Source organism: Lissotriton vulgaris, unplaced genomic scaffold (genome assembly GCF_964263255.1).
Source record: "Lissotriton vulgaris unplaced genomic scaffold, aLisVul1.2 SCAFFOLD_2353, whole genome shotgun sequence".
NCBI classification, from domain to species: Eukaryota; Metazoa; Chordata; class Amphibia; order Caudata; family Salamandridae; genus Lissotriton; species Lissotriton vulgaris.
In genome coordinates this window covers 316,502-336,201 of record NW_028250830.1, presented here as the reverse complement: position 1 = coordinate 336,201, position 19,700 = coordinate 316,502, and the positions used below count along the sequence as shown (strand labels likewise).

Genomic DNA, 19,700 nt, shown 5'->3' with positions numbered 1-19,700 from the left:
GATTTGCTTAGGGGGGCCTGTGTGCTTCCTGCTTCCCAGAGAATAGACTATCGGCAAGAGATGGCAGTGTGAAGGTAAGTTATTATTTTTTTTACCTCTCCTCCATTCAGCCTCACCAGCCCGTCCCATACCAGCCGCTATTGCAATTGGCACATTGTTTAAGGACATAGGGAGCAAGAAGCAGTTCCCGGGGCTGCTCTCTGTCCTCATCCCCGAATGCTCACCCCCATTATGTGCACAGTGAAATACTCCTTCTTGGACATCTTAATTGAAAAGTTACTAACTGGCATCGGGCATTGTTAACCTTTCACACACAGGGTTCATTGCAAGATGTGATGCTCCTTGCCCCCTACCCTGCAACCTCCAAGGAGTCACAGACATTTGCAACTCGAGATACGCATATTCCACGTTTCAAAAGTAGATGGCTTGGCTGCTTAGTTTGCACAGCACTGGACTGATGTTGCAAATGCCTTGGTTCTTCTAGCTCCAATCGACTCCTTGGCCAGACCTCTTAAAAATGCATTCACTTCCAATTTTTGATGAATGCAGGTGTTTTGTCTTTGCTCTTATAGACATCACTGCATCACATACACACCATGAAATAGCTCATTATTAAACACATGAGCTTACGTACCTGGAAAGCGGAAGTAGTAATGTTGGCTTCAGATGCGACGTCAGAAATGTCCCCTAAAATCTGCACTATGGTCCTCAGGTTTCCAGGTGTTGTTGGAACACTTCGGTTGACAACCAATTCTGAAAGCTGCTGCATTACATGTGGCAAGTGTTCTTGGATGAAACTTGCATTATTGGCCTGCAATTTAAAACAGGTATACATCATGTACTCTAATTAGAATGTTTTAGCATGCGTAAATTGCATTTTCTTGCCTTCATTTTCTATTATCCGCAGCAGAAAAGGGCTCCTTTTAACAATGAAGTAAAATATTTATTAGACAGCATCTCCTTTGATAAACCTATCCGACAGACTCAAAAATAAGGGAAAAGGTGTGATAACACCATTAGAATCCCTTTTGATTGATTTTTCAGAATTATGCTTTTGCAATTTAATTGCTTCCTTTGTGAAGTTTTACCTCATCCGAGATGAGAAAAAATAATAATAAATGGAGACAAAGTCAGTTAGCCATTAACACCAGCAAGGTGGCGTGGTAACTGCAGCAAAAAGTTGTACAAACATTTTATACCGGTGTGATCACGTTATTTTACAGTTTACTCTCCAAACCTCTGAATAGAGAGATGCAACTCATCAAAAGTTGTCCTCAGCAGACCAGAAATGAATCCTGTATATTTTATTCTGTGGGTAGGTATGAGTGCTATTGATTTCAGATTTGCCAATCGCATATGCCCCTATATGCACAAATCGTGGACTCTCAAGCTGTGTTATGATGGTAGGCATGAATAGAGTCCCTATTAATTTGTATGTACATGACATAGATGAACATAGGACTTCCTCATTATATCTCACAATACAGTGACACTTCATTAGTACAGCGAAAGGGTGGTGAAAACCTAACAAAATCTTAGTGGCAAAAATGTAGTAGTGTTAGCAACATTTATTATCCAATCCTTTCGACTAAATCTTTAAATACATTTGCAATATTGTGCCATAAAATAATTTCATTCATGAAACCCCACAGCCACACAATGCATCACTACTAAAGCCCTATGAGAAGTAATTTTTCGCTTGCTCTAAGGAAGCGTCCAGCAATACCACCATTCCCCATTAGTCTTGTAATCATGGAGTCCTTTTTATGTAATGGTTTCAACTCCCTTTGCTTACCAATACTTACATTCTCTACTGTTAAATGTTTCTGGTTTTTGATCTAAAATCAAGAAGAACTAAACATTCCATCCGTCATTTCATCCCATCAGAAGTAGTAAATCAGTTCAATGCCACACCTAGGTAGGATAGTAGACGGCAGATATCTCTTTCAAAACCAATGAAAACAATATTTCATCAGCTAACCTGTCTTCAATCAGGCAAATAAATATACATTTAATTTGAGATCTCAATGGTGTTTAGCTTCGATTCCAACCCCAGCAACTCCATGCATCCTTCAACTCCAGCTTTTGGAAATCAATAAATGAATATTGCAACAAAAAAAAGACAATCTATGGTGTCTGGACTTTAGGGAACACACAATAGAAGGGCAAGAAGAAGGAGACTACTGTGGGACCACAAAAAATGAAGAAGCTTAAGCTGAGGAGACCTAATCAACCTGATATTGCACTATGTATCCGTGGGCTGCTAACTGTCAGTTCCAAAAAGTATGTCCTATTGGGGGCCATCAGTTTTCTCCAGTATCGGTGGATGTTTTATTTTGTAGTAGATAGTGCAGTTGCCACCATCGTCTTCAGTGCTTTGATGGGATTACACTGTTGGTCATGTCATGGAGGAGCGACATATGGAGGGTGATGAAGTGATGTTCTCTGGTTCGGAAAGGACTGCTCGTACCAAGTAAGCGGTAAGTCTGACACAACCACACAAATAATTCAACCATGTCACAACTATCCTCTCCATATCGCCAGCAAGTTGCATCTTGTAGTAAACCGGCCCAATATAGTTTAACTGGAGACCAATACTTTTAATGGAGTAGTTTAAAGTAAGAAAGGATTGGTCTGGCTTTTTGAAACAATTCAATGACAATAATATAGACCAGTTATGTCCCAAAGCCATTTCTCATAGCTCCTGGAGAAGTCTATGGTCAGGATTGAACAACTGTAGTCTATGGTGAGCCAATACATCCATTTTATAACCCACTTAGAGTTTCCCTATTTTTCTAGGTTTGAACGTATCTGCAAGCCCGAGATTTTTGGGTGCCTGCCTAGCTAAGATAGATATTTACACAACTACACAACTGTAGCTGATCATGGCTGCAATCCAAGAAAAGATCTCCAAAGATTTTAAAATTATTCCAAGCTAGCAGCTAGTCTATTGTAAGTATCCCCTGAACTTTCCATGTGGTCCAATTAACCACTGAGCCTCCCATTGTTCAGACCCGCATTGTTCCAGAGAGGGGGCAAACGCATTCATCCAGTTAGAAGTAAGTCATGCACCCGTTTCCATAGATGCAACATATTCCTAGCCACTGGGTTGACTACTGTTGCATGTTCCACTTTAGTTTTATGACCCCCTGTCCAACACCGTCAGATCACATGGGCTCAACATAATCTCCTATGCCAATGACACCGAGCGCCTCCTCTTACTGTCAGAAGACCCATCCACCACCAGAGCATTCTTCCACAGATGTATGATGAACGTCGCCGACTGGATGAAATATAACTGCCTGAAGCTCAACTCAGACAAGACGTAAGTCCTCATCTCTGGGAGCAAGACCTCACCTTGGAAAGATGAATGGTGACCAGCTGAGCTCAGCACATACCCCACCCTAAAAGACCATGCCGCATCCTCTGCATCATCTTGGACAGCAAGCTAGCTATGAAAAAACAGGTCAATGCAGTCTCATTTGCCTGCTTCCACACCCAATGCACCGCAGGTGGCTCGCAGTCAACGCCAGAAGGACCTTCATGCAGGGCCTCCTCACCAGCAGGCTATGGTACAGGAACACACTCATTGTAAGCAACACACCACGCCCCCTGAAGAAACTACAGACAATACAAAAATCAGTGGTTAAACTCATCTTCGACCTCCTTAGATAAACCCACATCACACCACACTTCAAGAAGTTACACTGGCTCCAGATCCAGAAGTGATGGCAGTTCAAGATGTTAACCCACGCATACAAAGCCCTACACAACAATGGACGAGCATACATCAACAAATGCATGAATTTCCACCAACCAACCAGACACCCATGATCTGCCTCCCTCTTCCTTGCAGACACACCCTGGATCTGTCGAAGCAACAGAGGAGGGCGTATCTTTTCAAACCTGGTGGCCAAAGCTTGGAACAACCTTTCCCTGCACCTCATTATGACCTCATAACTCTCGGAATTCAGTGAAGGACTCAAGACCTAGCTGGGATGAACAGGATACCACGTAGCAGTGAGCAACTCCTGTGCCTAAAAGACACTCACAGGGAATTTGCAGCACGCTATAAATGTTGACTAATTGATTAAGGGCCCCTTGGTCAATGTCACAAGCTGAAATATATATTTTTCCTTTAATATCTATAGTGGAAGGTCATGAACCTTAGGTAACCAGAATGCTAGTTGGGACAGGTGGTTTGGCAAATAATAAGAGCCTTAAAGCCTCTGTTTCGGTGTGGGCATTGAGCTTAGTTATGCAAATTCCAGGTTTGCTCTTTCCCCACGCAAAATCCTTGTCCAAGTCATTTTGTTGCAGCAAGTTACAAGGGATGGAAATAGGCAGCATACCCATAACATAATTATACTGAAGCGCTGTTATCATTTTCACTGCCTGTACCCTCTCCCACATGGTTAGCTGGAGGTGAGACTAGTTGACAAAATCTAGCCGTGTCTTGGCCAATAAGGTCATTAAGTTGTCTTCTACCATGTGGTCCAGACCCCTATTTAGGAGTATGCCCAAGTATTTCATCCTTTTTGAGACCGATTTTATTTTGGCACCATCCATGCTAGCACCTGTCATTGCAGCAGACATTTGGTTCAACTTATATTTCCCCCAAATAATCTTATATCCAGAAAAATCATGAAAGGTATCTAATAATGTCACAGGTAAAGAGATATACTTTTGAGGTTGTGTAATCGTCATCAATATGTCATCTGCATATCACAGGGATTTTATTGACCGATCCAACTCCCTGTGTTTGTGGCTATGATCTGATGGCATTTGCCAATGGCCAAACTGCTAATAGGAAGAGCAGCATTGAAAGGTGGCAGCCTTGGTGTGTGACTCATTTTATTCGAATCATACAAGCTAAATGTCCCCCACAGTTAATTTGTGCTGTAGGATCTTGGTATAACCATTTGACTCTGTCAATAAGTTCCTGCACAAAAACAATCCTGTGAGGCTTATAATATTTTAGAGAGGCATAGAATTCTGACGCATTCCCTGGTTTTCCATTGTGGGTAAATCTGGGAATGCGTCAAAATCCATGGATGGATGCATGGGAACATCCATGGAACGCCTTCCTTGGGCAGAGTAACACAGCGATTTGTGCTGCATTGCGTTTCTTTGGATTTATCATGCCATGCAGAGCCACGCATGGTGGCCTTGCATGGCTTGATAAATCCGACTTAGGTTTTAAGTTGCCCTTGTGCTCCCTTGTGTGGTGCAAGGGGGGCGCAACTCAATGATAAATATTCCCCACATTTAGTCTCTTCCACAAACCGGCTACAGCTTGGCAAGCAGGTGCTGAGATTGTATAAGCTACTGCGTGGTGATATTTTACAAGCGGGCATCTCAGTCCCCGCATGTTTGTATAGTTCCTCATAGTCTCCTGCGCTCTTGTGGAAAAAATAACGGAGGGATTCCCCGGCACCTGGAAAATTTCACATGGCCTGGGTCTTGGAATGACAACACCTCCAACTCAGTATATTTTCCCTATAATCAGTGAAGGTATTCATTTGGGAATGGTTCTGCACCTTTCCCTGATTAAAGTAATTTCCAGAACAATTACCTCTGTTACCAGTTATGTCCCTGACCCGCACACATTTGTAAGACATATTCCTCTAGTCACACCCTTGAAGGCCTCCCATGAAACACCAACAACATCACTTGATCCAGCCTTTCTATATAGTTTGTTGTAGCATCTCAGAATATATCACTAATCACCGGGGAGCATATTTATGTAGGTTTTGTGTAGCCCTTGCCTGCAATTCTGACTACAGATGACAATCGGAGTGAAGGATAGGGCCCATCTAGTCCCATGCCAATGACATAATTAAAAGTGCCCCTCCATATCAAAGGGGTTAACACGTCATGGGCCAATATAAGCATAAGGTTAATCAGCTTAGTTGCCTTAATGGTGTTTGCTGCATAAACGCAGAGTTGGATGAAGGTGTTGCCATTTAATATAATCTAATCAAATCAGATCTAATTTGATCTAATGTTTCCTGTCATATCATCATTCTTCATCTATGATTGTAGTAATGCACAAGAAAGAAAATCTACTGCCTAACTCATATAAGCATCCCTCCACGGTGAAAGGAGAATTTTGTGATTTTACCTGGCCCTTCCATCTTATATTGAGTTTTGTGTTCCCCCTCCCCAAATGAGTCTCCTGTAGGTAGATCAATATATACCCTTCTGCATTGTACGTAGGCATGTATCCTCTGCCATTTACCTACCCTCACGTTCAAGGTGAGGAATTTATATTGTGCCCGAGAGAATCCAGGAAGCACAAAGTGTGCTTATCAAAAGCTTCTCTTTAACTACAGATTTAATTCTGCTTTTACTATTGAGTTCGAGTATTGGAAAATTATAGAAATCACATGGTATGCAAACTAATAATGCTCCTCCCAGAGGTGTCTGCCACAAGATAATTTTAAGCAAACGGTGGAAATGTCGTGTAATTGTCAGCACAATTTTCCCCCACGAATGTCTAAAAAACACTATACGTGAATCGTGTAGTTCACAAAATGTATTTTATTTGACCTATCTTTCACAATAGCATTAATCTATATTTCTGCATTTCATTGCAAATCTTTTTTTTAAAACATATTTTATTGTATTTTTCCCAATATAACTTCATACAAAAGAAACCATCGTACTTGTGATATTTTACAGTCTACATCATACCTTCAATTATAAGTGCATCATTGAGGTTCTCAGGCAACATGTCAAAAAACATTTCTAATAACTGTCACACTCACATGTAGTGTTGCTGTTAGTCTGTTTATACAGTTATTCCCACTGGTGAACCAATCAATTATACATCGGTACCCATAAGCCTGCGTAGGTGAATACGAGATATGAGCTATGTAACCCCCCCCCATTCCCTTTAACAGGGGGGGTGTTACATAGCGAGGGGAGCAGGTGTATGAGTTGATTGGTTGGGTTAAGGGGGAACCCCCTATTGGTCCTGTGCTACAGGGACTGGCGCTAGAGTCTTGAAGGCTTCCAGTATGAAGTCCCATTCCATGGATATTACTTTTTTACGCAGCCTGCGTGCTTCCTCACGCCTGATTGTCATACTTTCTGCACTACCACATCTCACCACCTCCCCGTGCGAACCACACAGCGGCGGAGGCTTGGCTGATTTCCACCCCATAGTGATGGCGCGTTTAGACAGGAGCAGAGCCAGGTCTACGAAGCGTAGTTGTACTTTCTGGGTTTTAGTGCATCAAGTGATACCTAATGATCCATTCTCGACTGTTCTCGGCACGGGGATACCCGCTGACGCTACAATAATCTCCACCACCTCTGTCCAGTACCCAGCGAGTACCGGGCAGGTCCACAGCATGTGGATCAGGTCCTCTGTTTCTGCCTTGCATCTGGGGCAACAGTTTTGTGTATTGGGGAACATAGACTGCAATCTGCTTGGTGTAAGGTACGCCCTTTGTAGGATGTATGACGTTACAACGCATACTTTTACAACGCATATCTTTACAACGCATTTTTTACAACGCAACATCCATTACAACGCATTCCATTACAACGCATGTCATTACAACGAATTTTTAAAAACTACCTTTACAACGCACTCCATTACAATGCATACTACCTTTACAAGGCATAACATTACATTGCATGTAAGGTAAAGTATTGGATAGTGTAGGGGTAAAAATTACTATTCTAATTCCAGGGGGATGCAACAGTAGGGTAAGTGTTGGATAGTGTAGGGGTAAAAATTACTATTCTAACTCCAGGGGGTGCAACAGTAGGGTAAGTGTTGGATAGTGTAGGGGTAAAAATTACTATTCTAACTCCAGGGGGTGCAACAGTAGGGTATGTGTTGGATAGTGTAGGGGTAAAAATTACTATTCTAACTCCAGGGGGTGCAACAGTAGGGTAAGTGTTGGATAGTGTAGGGGTAACAATTACTATTCTAACTCCAGGGGGTGCAACAGTAGGGTAAGTGTTGGATAGTGTAGGGGTAAAAATTACTATTCTAACTCCAGGGGGTGCAACAGTAGGGTAAGTGTTGGATAGTGTAAGGGTACTATGCGTTGTAATGGTATGGGTTGTAATGGTATGTGTTGTAGTGTCATGCGTTGTAATGGTTGCGTTGTAATGGCAAGCATTGTAATGGATGTTTCGTTGTAAAAGTTTCGTTGTAATGGTAGTGCATTGTAAGAGTTTCATTGTAAAGGTTGTTTCCCCCCTTTGTATGACTATAGGATAAATTTGAACTTGGCGTTTCGTGTAATTTTCCTCGGATATTCTAAGATCAATCCCCACTCTTTATCAGTCAATTCTTTATCCAAGTCTTAGTGCGCAGCTCTGTCAGGGTGGTGCCAGTATGCGTTCTAATGCTTCTATATAGCCATTTAGTGAGATGCCGACCGTTGCCCATAATATGTATCATGTGAACCAGTTTGTGTTGGGCAGGTGCTTCCCTTTGCGGGGCCCAGTGTTTCTTCAAATAGTGAGGAGCAAGTGTGTGTGCAGTACGCCTCATTCTAGTTCCCGGATGGTGTAGCCAATTTCATGCAGTTTCTGCCCTGCAATCCATAATGACAGCCATTGCTGTTGGCTCGCATAGCAATAGGCGTGAAAATCTGGACTCCCAGCCCTCCCTTGTCTGTATCCAGCTGTAATTTAGTCAGTCCCACTCTACGACGGCCATTGCCCCAGATCAGGTCAGTCAAGATCTTGTTCAGAGAGGTCAGTGTGTCTATCGGGAACACTACTGGTAAATTTGCAAAGAAATATAACAGGCGTGGTAGGACCACCATTTTCGTGATCGCCACTCTGCCCATGACTGATAGCCGTAGGGATTTCCAGAATGTGACCTGTGCTTGGAACGCCAGTATAGTTTTGTTTAAGTTCCCTTCTATTAGATCTGGTGCTATTCTGTAGATTTGGATCCCCTGGTATTTAAAAGTATTAGGATCCACTGCTAAGAGATGGTGTCTAACCGGTACCTCCGTCGGGGTCCTCTCGTGGTGAAAGAAAAAGGCCTGTGATTTAGTCTTGTTAATAGTAAGTCTAAAAGTTAATGCAAAGTGGGTAAAGATCTCTGGGATAGGCGCAAGATCAGATGACAAATCATCTATATATATTATTAAGTCATCTGCATAGGCAGATATCATATAGGTGGTGGTGCCCAGTCGGATTCCCTTCTGTTCCTCCTGTAGTTCCACCTAAGAGTGTCGAACTCCCGCCTGAGGTCCAAAGTGATACATCCTGCTGTGTGGTTGTCTGCGGGAAAAGGATCCCATTACATGACATAGGGCCCGATGTAGGTAATTTTATTTAACCACTTCTTAAATACCGAATCAGTATTTAAGAAGTGGTAAAATAGAGGGGGGGGGGATGTAGGTATTAAAGAATCGGTAAATACTGAATCGTTAAGATTCGGTATTTACCGATTCTGTAAATACCGATTCGGTAATGCCCATTGATTCCAATGGGCATTGAAGCCCATAGGAATCAATGGGCATTACCGAATCGGTATTCGGTATTTGGTATTTTACCACCCAATTGGATTGGGTGGTAAAATACCGAATCTTAAAGGCCTTTGGGACTCAGAAGAGTCCCACCTACATCTAGTAGTTACCGAATCGGTAAAAATACCGATTCGGTATTTTACCGTTTCAGTAAATTTACCGATTTGGTAAATTTACTGATTCGGTAAAATTGGCCCCCTACATCCCAAAAACCCATTTACCGGTCGGTAACGGACGAAATCGGCCGTTACCAGCCGCTAAATGGCCACCTACATCTGGCCCATAACCTCCTAATATTAAGCAATGTCCTTCGTGCAGGTCCAAACCCACATTGGTCCAGGTGTATTAGCTTGTGTAAGTAGGGGAGTAGTCTGGCCGACAGGATCTTGCCCAGTATTTTGTATTCGGTTGTGAGTAATGATAGAGGCCTATATCCCGAAATTTCGAGTGGTGAACTGCCCGGTTTAGGAAGGGAGACCACTAAGGCCTTCATGGTAGTGTGGGGCAGCAGGCCTGTGTCTATGGCAGTTTTGTACAGTCGCTCTAGCTGCAGGATTAGGGCATCTGAGTATGTGGTGTAAAATTCAATTGGGAGGCTGTCTAGACCCGGGGCCTTATTTCGTGGTAGGTCACGAATGGCCTCTTTAATTTCCGCCCTTGTGATGGGGCCTGAAAGTTCCTTCTGCACCTCTGGAGTGAGCTTTGGAAATGTTATACCATGTAAAAAGGTGTGGAGGGAGTCGACTGCTATTGGTGGTGGTGTCTGGTACATTACTTGGTAATATTCGCAGAAGACGGTGTTGACATCTTGCTGTGTGTCAACAATGGTTCCGTGTACAGTATTTATTTCATGTATTGGAGTCTGTGGGGGGTCATCTCGAATAATGCGTGCCAGGAGTGGGCCTGACTTGTCAGCTTCAGCGTGTTTGGTGTGCATGTAAGCCATGTAATCTGTTTGACGTAAAGTTTCCAGTAGCTCCACATGTTTAATGCGAGCATCCTGCAATGGTACGCCCTTGGTAGGCTCTACTGCTGCTTCCTGTTCTAATTTGTTCAGCGAGTCTTCCACCTCCTTTACTTTGTCATGTATGTCTTTCCTTACTCCTGCCGTGGTGCAAATTGCTATTCCCCTAATCACTGTCTTAAATGCATGCTACTCCAGCTCGGGTGAGGAAGCAGTGCCTGTATTTTCAGTGAAGTAGTTTGTGATTCCCTCAGTTAGAGTGTTGCGGAAAACCGCATCCTCATGCATCTGTGGCCATAGCTTCCAGGAATGCACCGGAGCTTGAACCCTGCCCTAGGCTAGCTTGACCTTCAAGGGGTTGTGGTCCAAGAAAGTCTTCCCTAAATAAGTGGTGTTGGTTATCCGTGTGGAGATAGTAGCAGAACACAGAATCCTGTCTATTCTAGTGGTTAGTTGGTGCGGATGTGAGAAAAGGAGTATTCTCTACTGTTGGGATACTTCATCCGCCACACGTCCCCTATGGACCAGTACTCTGACCATTTGCAAAGTGCTTCAGCCTGTTTGATGGCATCAGAGCCCTGTAGCGGTGGGTGCGATCGATCCTTACCAATATCTAGCACTGCATTATAGTCTCCACCCAGAATCCACGATTATGCCACCCAGGATGCAAGTACGGGGTTAAGGCTCAACAGAAATGTATCCTGCTCAAAGTTAGGGGCATATATGCTCTCCAACACTACGTGTGTGCCACATAAGGTTCCCATGACTAAAATATATCCGTTCGTTGCTCTAACACTTTGAAAGGAACCCCATTCCTAAGCCAGATGGAGGCACCTCGGGCAAAGGACAAATAAGAAGTAGAGAAAACTTGCCCCTTTCATTTCCTACACAACTTGGCTGTCTCAGTCGTAGTGAGGTGGGACTCCTGTATAAACACTATGTGCGCATGTCGCCTGTTTAGCTGCGCATTAATTCTGTGTCTTTTATATATGGACCCGAGTCCCCTCACGTTCCAGGTAATTATTGTGCAACTATCCTGCATGTGTAAGTGTGATGCGTCGGTGGTCCATATATATCCAGTGAGAATAGGTCATCAGTGCATAGAGTAGAAGGGTGGGTTGGGCCGAGTTGTGCCAACTGTCGAACTTTATCATAAAATACTCAGTCCAGCATTAGAACTGTGCTGGTCCAAACCATGCCTATAACAATGTTACAATAAACAATGAAGTTGTTGCTTTCGCCATTGGGGTAAGTGGTCCTAACTAGTTAGCTACTTGAACTAAGACGATGCAAGCTCAACACGGCCCGGACCATTTTGTATTCGTTATGTATTTAGATCAGTGATTCTGAAAAGAGGATGCTCTCTGGTTACATAAATAATACTGATGGGGTGCAGCCCTTATGGTGATCCTTACCCGCCACCCCGGTTCCGTCGTACCCTATAAAACCTTTTGCAGTTTGCGAAGTGATGTCACTGAAAAAAGTCATGCTTTGGCCAGAGTCTGAATGTGCGGTATGTTCATCAGACGATTCCGAGGATATTTGATGTGCACCTTCCCGAAACATGTTGGCGGCCAGCAGCGCTTCCGCATGGCCTTTCTGTGCCAGGTCCGGCCGGAAATTCCTGTTTTTGGGCATTGTGTTCAACATACGGTGCCGCAGCCGCCGGCTCCTCTTGGGCCTCGGTGCTCCAGATGTACTCTGCGGAGAGGGCCCGGACCCCGACAGTGGAAACATGACCACCAGCCATTCCTCCGCGTCGTCTGGGGTATTAAAGAACTGTGTTGACTGCTCATGAATCACTTTTAATCTAGCCGGAAACAACAATGCATATTTGATGTCCAGTGCTCTGAGTTTAGTCTTAATTTCCTGGTATTGAGGACGCTTTCATTGCACCAGGACAGTATAATCTGGGTATAGTGACACCCTCTGATTTTTGTATTGGATTTGGGAAAATTCTCTGGCTTTCTGCAGCAGTATATCCCTGTCTCCGTAGTTTAGTATTTTGACGATCAGAGGGCAGGGTGTGGCACCCACCGTCGGCCTGCCGGTAGGGATCTTATGTTCCCTTTCGACACAAAAGAAACTTGAAAGATCCTCTGGGGCCACGAGATCTCTGAACCATTGTTCCATGAAAGCAGTTGCGTTAGACCCTTCGCATTTTTCCGGCAGGCCAATGATGCAGATGTTGTTGTGTCTGGTCCTTCCTTCAACATCGGCCGCTCTGTCCTGGAGCCCTGATTCCTGCTGCTAGAGTTGTTGAAGTTGTTCCCTATGTTCTTTGTGTTGCGGTAGCAATTCTGCCAGAGCTAATTTGAGTTCTTCGACCGTGGTAGCAAGTTTAGTGTAGTCCGCCTTCAAGAGGGTGAACTCAGTTGTCAGGGTTCTCATTCTTTGTTCGATAGCTTTTCTCGTGTCCCTCACTTCCTGTAGTATAAGATCCAACTTGTCCGGATGGGGACTCCATGTTGGTTGGCAGGATAGTGTTAGTCATTTGTGTGGGGAGCTATGTGTCATCTGGTGGTTGCGATTTGAAGTTGTTAGGGTCTGCAATTTTCCCCTTGAGGCTCCCCATTGTACAGATTATTAGCTTGCCGCTCTTGTGGCAGGGTAGCAACGGGTTTCGCGCTAGACCACTAGTAATGAGCTCAGTCAGTCCCCACAGAAGTCAGGGTGGCAAGTTCAATCTGGGGCGGCGTTAGGAGGCTCGTGGCCACTAAGTGTCACAACTGGCCGGGCATGCAACCTGAAGCAGCCTGAAGCTTCATTGCAAATCTTTTTTCCATCCTATCCCTTCTAAGTAGATTCTCCATCATATGCTATAACTGATAATCTCCTTTGAAAGGGGCAGGGTTTAAAAAGAAAAAAACATAGCTCTCACAATTTCAACCTATATAAACATTAGCAAAGCTAGACAGACTTTACAGACACTCAGGATATAGAAACAATGACCCTAGAGATAAGGGTTTCAGACAACAGTAATGATAATCACTCAAGTATCTGCTCTAGTTAGGTATTTGAATATACATCACCTTGTTGGTTTGTGAAAATGCATACACTTGTCCATCAAGCCCTCCCTTTTGATGTTGAAACAATAAACCTGATTCCCGCAAACCAAACCCTACCATTATTTTAATGAAAAGAATTGTCCTGAAATACCACTCTTTCATTTTCAGTGCATACATGTTCTCTGCATAAACATTAGTTTTCATTCACATTTACCACACTCATGCAATGATAAAGTCTGCCTTACATGCTCATGTATCACCATCTCATGCCATGACTGTGGCCAATGAGGCATGGATTATCACTATTGAGATAAGACATGCAGTATGGCCAAGGTAGTATCGTGAAACACACTCTGCCAAAATAACCATCAATATGTCAGGGCCAACATTTTGCCTTCAGTGTGCACTGTTTTGCTACGAATGGGGTCAAAATACCAGAAATGACCACCAAATATGTCATGGGTGGCTCCAATATAGAAGGCATTACCACCAACATGTAAAGGTGGGAAGCGAACCAGCACTACCCCTACCCTCTCCAACCCTTTTTTTTTGTTTGATTCTCGGAGGATTGTATGCACTTGTAGAGAGCAGAGCAATTGTAGGCAGTGGCGGCTGCTGGGGCATTAAAGTGGGGAGGCAGCCCAGAAGGGGAAATGAATTTGCCACATGCTCCCCTATGCCAATCTAGACACTGGTCTCATGCTGGTATTACACAGCATGAGAGCAGTACCGTGATTGGTATGAGTGCCCTAGTTAGGTGCTCACTAAGGGACTACAACCCTGTGCTTGCTCTCCACCCGGTTGTGCAGGACAGCTCAGGTGGAGATATCGAAGTGTGCATGACGGTTTGGCCACCCCACCCTTGGCTCAACTGCAGGAAGTGAGCGAAGGAAAAATAAAATGATAATAACCTTTGTTATTTTCATTTTATTTTTCATTTTTCACTGCTGAAAAGCAGTGGGGCAACACTCCTCCACCTTAGCGGAGCCACCGCTGATTGTAGACTTGCATCTGTTCAAAGCAGCCCATTGGAAATAGGCCAAATTCATATGTATCATCAAACTATTTTGCATTTCCTAAATAGAGAATTTTAGGGAATCGCTATTTAGGAAATGCAAAATGGTATGTATGAACAAAATCGCTTTTTATTTGCGGTTCCTTAAGCTTCCTTATTTGCGAATTCGCATTTTGCGAATTCGCAATTAAGGAATAATTTCCAATGCATTCCTATGGGCCAGGAGGCCCATAGGAATGAATGCAAAATAGTTCTCAAATTGCGAATTCGCAATTTGCTAATCGCAATTTGAGAATTATTGCAAGGGTGCAGGGGTGTCTCAAAGACACCCTGCTGCACCCCTGAAAAGAACATGTGTGTGCATATGGCACACATACATGCCCTATGGGCATGTGTGTGCATCATATACCACCTTTAAAAATGCCAATTTGTGTATTTCTGGAAGAATTCGCAAGTTACCATCAACTGAAAGTTGGTGGTAATTTGCGAATTCTTAAACAAAATTTGCAAGCTAAAATTGCTACATACATAGCATTTAAGGAATCGCAAATTTGCGATTCCCTAAATGCTATGGAAAAATAAGGAATCGCACAAGTTTGCAATTTCTTATTTTGGGAATGTTTCATACATTCCAAAACGTGCAAAACGGCCGTTTGCGAGTCGCAAAGGCCGAAATTCTGCGAATTTCGGCCTTTGCGATTCAAAAACGGCTTGATACATATGCCCCCACATGCATCAAGCACTTTTTCATTCGCAAACGGTGCGATTCCTTAAAATCGGCCGTTTGCGAATGCAAAAGTGCTTTTTGGGATGCATGAAGCAATTTTAGAATTTGCAACATTGTTGCGAGTTCTAAAATTGCGGGTGCTTTTAAGAAGTCGCAGATGTGCGACTTCTTAAAAGCAATGCATCATCACTTTGACAAGTGAAAATTCGCACTTAGGGTTCCAAATTTACCGAGTGGTTGAACCACTCGGTAAATTTGGAAAAAGTGTTTAAAATGCTTTAAATGTTTTTTTTTCAACATTCATGTTACGGACACACATGTCCCTAGGACATGTGTGTGTGCAACATGATGCGAAAAATACATTTCAGGGGTGCATGGGGGGTCCTTTGGACCCCCCCCCTGCACCCATGAAATTTTCTAAGTGCCACTCGCAATTTGCATTGACTCCTATGGGCCTTTTGGCCCATAGGAATCAATGGAAATTGCGAAAATTAACTTAAGAATTCGGTATTTCTTTGGGATTCGGTAAAAAATGCGATTTTTACCGAATCACAAAGAAATACCGAAAAAAATGATGCATAGCATTTTGCATTTCCTAAATAGCGATTCCTTAATTTTCGCTATTTAAGAAATGCAAAATCCTAGATTGATGCATGTGGGGGATGGCCCTTTGTGAGGGTAATCGAGTGCTTACACCAAAAAGCTCAGCTCAACTCCTTTTTGTGTATTTTGAGAAGTGGAGGCGGATGTGTGTCAACCATTTTTTGAGTGGAAAGCATGCTCTGTCAGACTTCCTTCCTGGGAAAGCTCTGTGCCTTACAATTACCTACAGAGAATGTATTACAATGGGCCTCTCGCAGACAATATTCAATTGGTACCGTATTTATTTCTTGTTTATCCATTCTACCAGAAGTGCTGTATATAGTTTATGTCAGTACACGAGGTGAGTCATAGTTACACACAGTAAACAGGTAATTACTGCACATTGTGAGGTGACTGTGGAATGAAAGAAAGGGCAGAACATTTTGTTTCAATTGCTACCATATATACACCAGTGAGTCATAACATGGTATGGCTACAGATATAGCATACCTGCTGCCATAGAAAGAGTTTGAAGTACCCTTGATCCAGCTGCGAGGGTGGTGTGATTGTGTCTGCTGCTTTACACTTGAAGTCAAATATAAGTAAAAAGTCCCAACAAGGGTTTTTGTTCAAAACTTCTAACTCTAATGTAATGCACACGTAATAACTTGGATGTTCAATCCAGACTGGTCTTAAACTCCTGAACAATTAATGCATATGTCAAATTATTGGAAACATTAGTATTCGATAAATAAGGATAAAATATACAAAAAAAACAGGAATATCTTTTTTCAAGAAAAGTACAAAATGTTTTTATAGATAAAATTGAAAAGGGTACGGTCAAATACAATCAATGTTGCAAAACACCATGAGAGAAGATGTAACACTCTACTTACTCATCACGGATGTGTACATCTATTCCAAGTTAATCAAATAAGTAACAGAACTGAAAATACAGAAGAAGTTACTTAAAAACAATAAATATTTAGGAAATAGACAGATGAGTCGACGTTTCTGTCTGTTGTGGCGTGTTTGTCCATCAGATCACCTTCAGGACGTTAAATCAATTGCATATAAATAGACCCTTAGCAACGGTTCAATATTCAAGTGGGACCAAATCAAGTCTTTATTCAAAAGAGAGATTAGCCAAAGAGGATCACTGTCGAAATGTCCACTGTGAAAACAAGGCATCAACAGGACTCACACCAGTGTTTGCGCCATTCCTAGACTCGATTCGCCGTTGGAATTTCTCTGAAACTTTAAAGTTCGAGCCCATTTGTTTACGCTTGCTCGTGTGGTTTTGATAACACGCATTGATTGACACAGCAATAACATGCAGCGAAAGGATTTCTAAAATTCGAGAATTTACCGATCATCAACACACTGATGTTTCCACAGTGAACATTTTGAAGTTTAGAACAAAATCCCTTGTTGGCACTTTTTACTTATCATTGACTTCACTGCCCAAGCCTACAAGGGTATATTGGGTTTCCCTTTTCCTTAACCGCTTTACCTTTGAGGCAGGACAGACACATGCTTCTATGTCTAGCTACGGCTGACCAGCAGCTTCATGCTTATTGTGAGCATCTATTGGGCCTGACAAACATGACAATGGATTACCATATGGTCCCCCTACACCACCAACTTTCACTAATCTACTGCCTAAACGGGATAACCACCAGTGCAGGCAACGCTTAAGGCACTCCCTTGTGATGCTGACACACTCCTGTTAGGTCCAATGGGGACTGGTGACTTCACTAAGCCTAGGTAAGAGTAGATCACTGGAGAGTTTGAATCATTATGTAGACTGTAAACTACCAGCTAACTCTGGCTTGATAAGGCTGCAGAATACTTTACTACCAGCCTTAATATAGCCTTACAACCTGCTGTAGCAGGCTATACCGGTCATTAAAGGTCCGCTCCAGTGTTAAAGGCCGGTGCCAAAGGTGAGGGTTTTTAACAAGCTGAACTACAGAGGAATAGAAGGCTATTAGAACATTCTGCCACAAGAGGGAAGAATGCTCTGACAAATAAGACACAGAGCCCGGGGGGGATTTGAACAGCTGTGAGCAACAGCATTGGAATGTTGGAGCTCCAGGCTTCTACATGCCATTAGAAGCCCAGAGCACTCCATTGTTTTCAATGGAGCTCCCAACATTCCAATGTTCTCATATATGTTATTTGCTGCTACACAGGGCAATGTCAGACTGGCATTTTCTCTCTGTCTGCAAAGTTGTAACAAGAGGGAGTGCAGGGGTGTAGGTTTTTGGAGTCAAACCTTCTACCTCACTCCAACTTGCATGCTTCTAGAACGTCACTTTCGGAAGCTGCTCTAAACAGTGTAGAGTCAGCCAGATTCATTGGGCATAAACATGGGAGCTGAAAGGGGATGCATAAAGCGTTCTGATCTAACCTTCATTTTTCATGACCAGTTAGTATTATTACATTTCTGCAGCTCCTCTGATCCATGATCTGGTGGCATATTCCTCTGGCAACAGTGATTCGCTTAAAGAATAGATTGGATTCATCTTTTACTACAAATCTCCTTGTCTGCCTTGCATTCTGGCTCTGGCCGGTGGAATAGGATTGAAAGTGGCTTGGCAGCTAACTGGGAGGCACAGGGGTTTAGGAGCTGGTAATGTTTTTGATATTTAAGAATGTTAATATTTTCATTTGATTGCACACACATAAGACACATACAAACGTTGAACCTATTCATTTTCTCTCTCTGCCTCTCTCTTCTTTTAACTCGCTCTCACTTTTTTCTCTCTTCCTGCACAAGTTTATCTAGACTTTTTGTGTTGTTTTACCTCCCTGCCATCTCTTGCGCCAAGACCTCCTTGGACCACTCTGGGCTTAGCTTAGTTTGGGCTAAAGCTACTGCATTTATGAGACATCGCAACAGCCAGGTGAGTGACAGCTCCCTGTGGTATCACTCACATGTTTGTGTGACACTGCCTTGCCATTATTCAAGGTTCTGTCAGTCAGTGCTCTGTTAGAGAACTGTGGAGCTGGCTAGAAGGTTCACTTTCAAAGAGCGCTCTAAATGCATAAAATGCACAAGGTGGCCCAGATGAAGTTTCCGCACCCGCCGAAACTAGCATAGTTTGTGTGTACTATCATTCTGAGATTCTGAAGCTGTGCTGCCCAGTTTCAGACTCTAAGACTGGCAGGAAAAAGCAGGTCTCGGGTAGTGCTCAAATATAAAAATGGGCGAGCCGCCACTGCACTCAGACCTCATATGATATTTAACTTCTACAACGCTTGTGCATTTCTTGTGCTAATGTACCACAACCTACCTAGAAAGAAGTCCTGGGTGGAAATTGTAATTATGCCGGTGCAATTGGAGTAAGTTATGTAATTATGCGTTACACTTGCAGTGCTAAATTGCTGAAACTAATTACTCCAGATTGAGTAAATAAGATTAATTTGGGGCAAAAATCCTACCAAAGGAGTACAGAAACAATGACGTAAGAGAAAGGGAGCAGCTTCTGGTTGCTGCTGGTCATATCCTGTAGCATTAATGATAGTTTCTTAGCACAAAATGCATCCTCTGGCCCATATTGGATAAGAGGGAGCAATTTGCACTAAGAAAATAGAGCAAAATGCTGGATTTCTCTTCTCACACAATTACACATAATTAATTATAAGTTCTTTTGCAGTAATTATGCTAGAGAGAATTACACCAGTTACACTCACACCTACTAGAAAGTGAAATAGACAATTGGGTCTAACCAATTGTACCTCATACTTTCAGCGGCAAAGCACATTTACTTTACGTTCGCAGAGTTCTCTGAATAGAAAAGATAAGTGGGCTGGAGACAGAAGTCTCCCTGCCGTAAATTAGTGAATGTTATTTGTTAGTAAATGAGTAGCACTTCAATAGTACTTCTCA

The 19,700-nt window shown here is 42.9% G+C and overlaps 1 protein-coding gene across 1 annotated transcript in view; it reads right to left on the bottom strand.

Moving 5' to 3' along the window:
- Positions 1 to 19,700, bottom strand: part of LOC147663104 (adhesion G protein-coupled receptor F1-like) — a gene marked incomplete at its 3' end in the record, with an annotated part of 365,238 nt that overhangs the window by 50,734 nt on the left and 294,804 nt on the right. Inside the window, exon 11 of the mRNA XM_086950677.1 lies at positions 635 to 811. Coding sequence (XP_086806803.1) covers positions 635 to 811 — 177 coding nt within the window. The remainder of the gene's footprint in view (positions 1 to 634; positions 812 to 19,700) is intronic.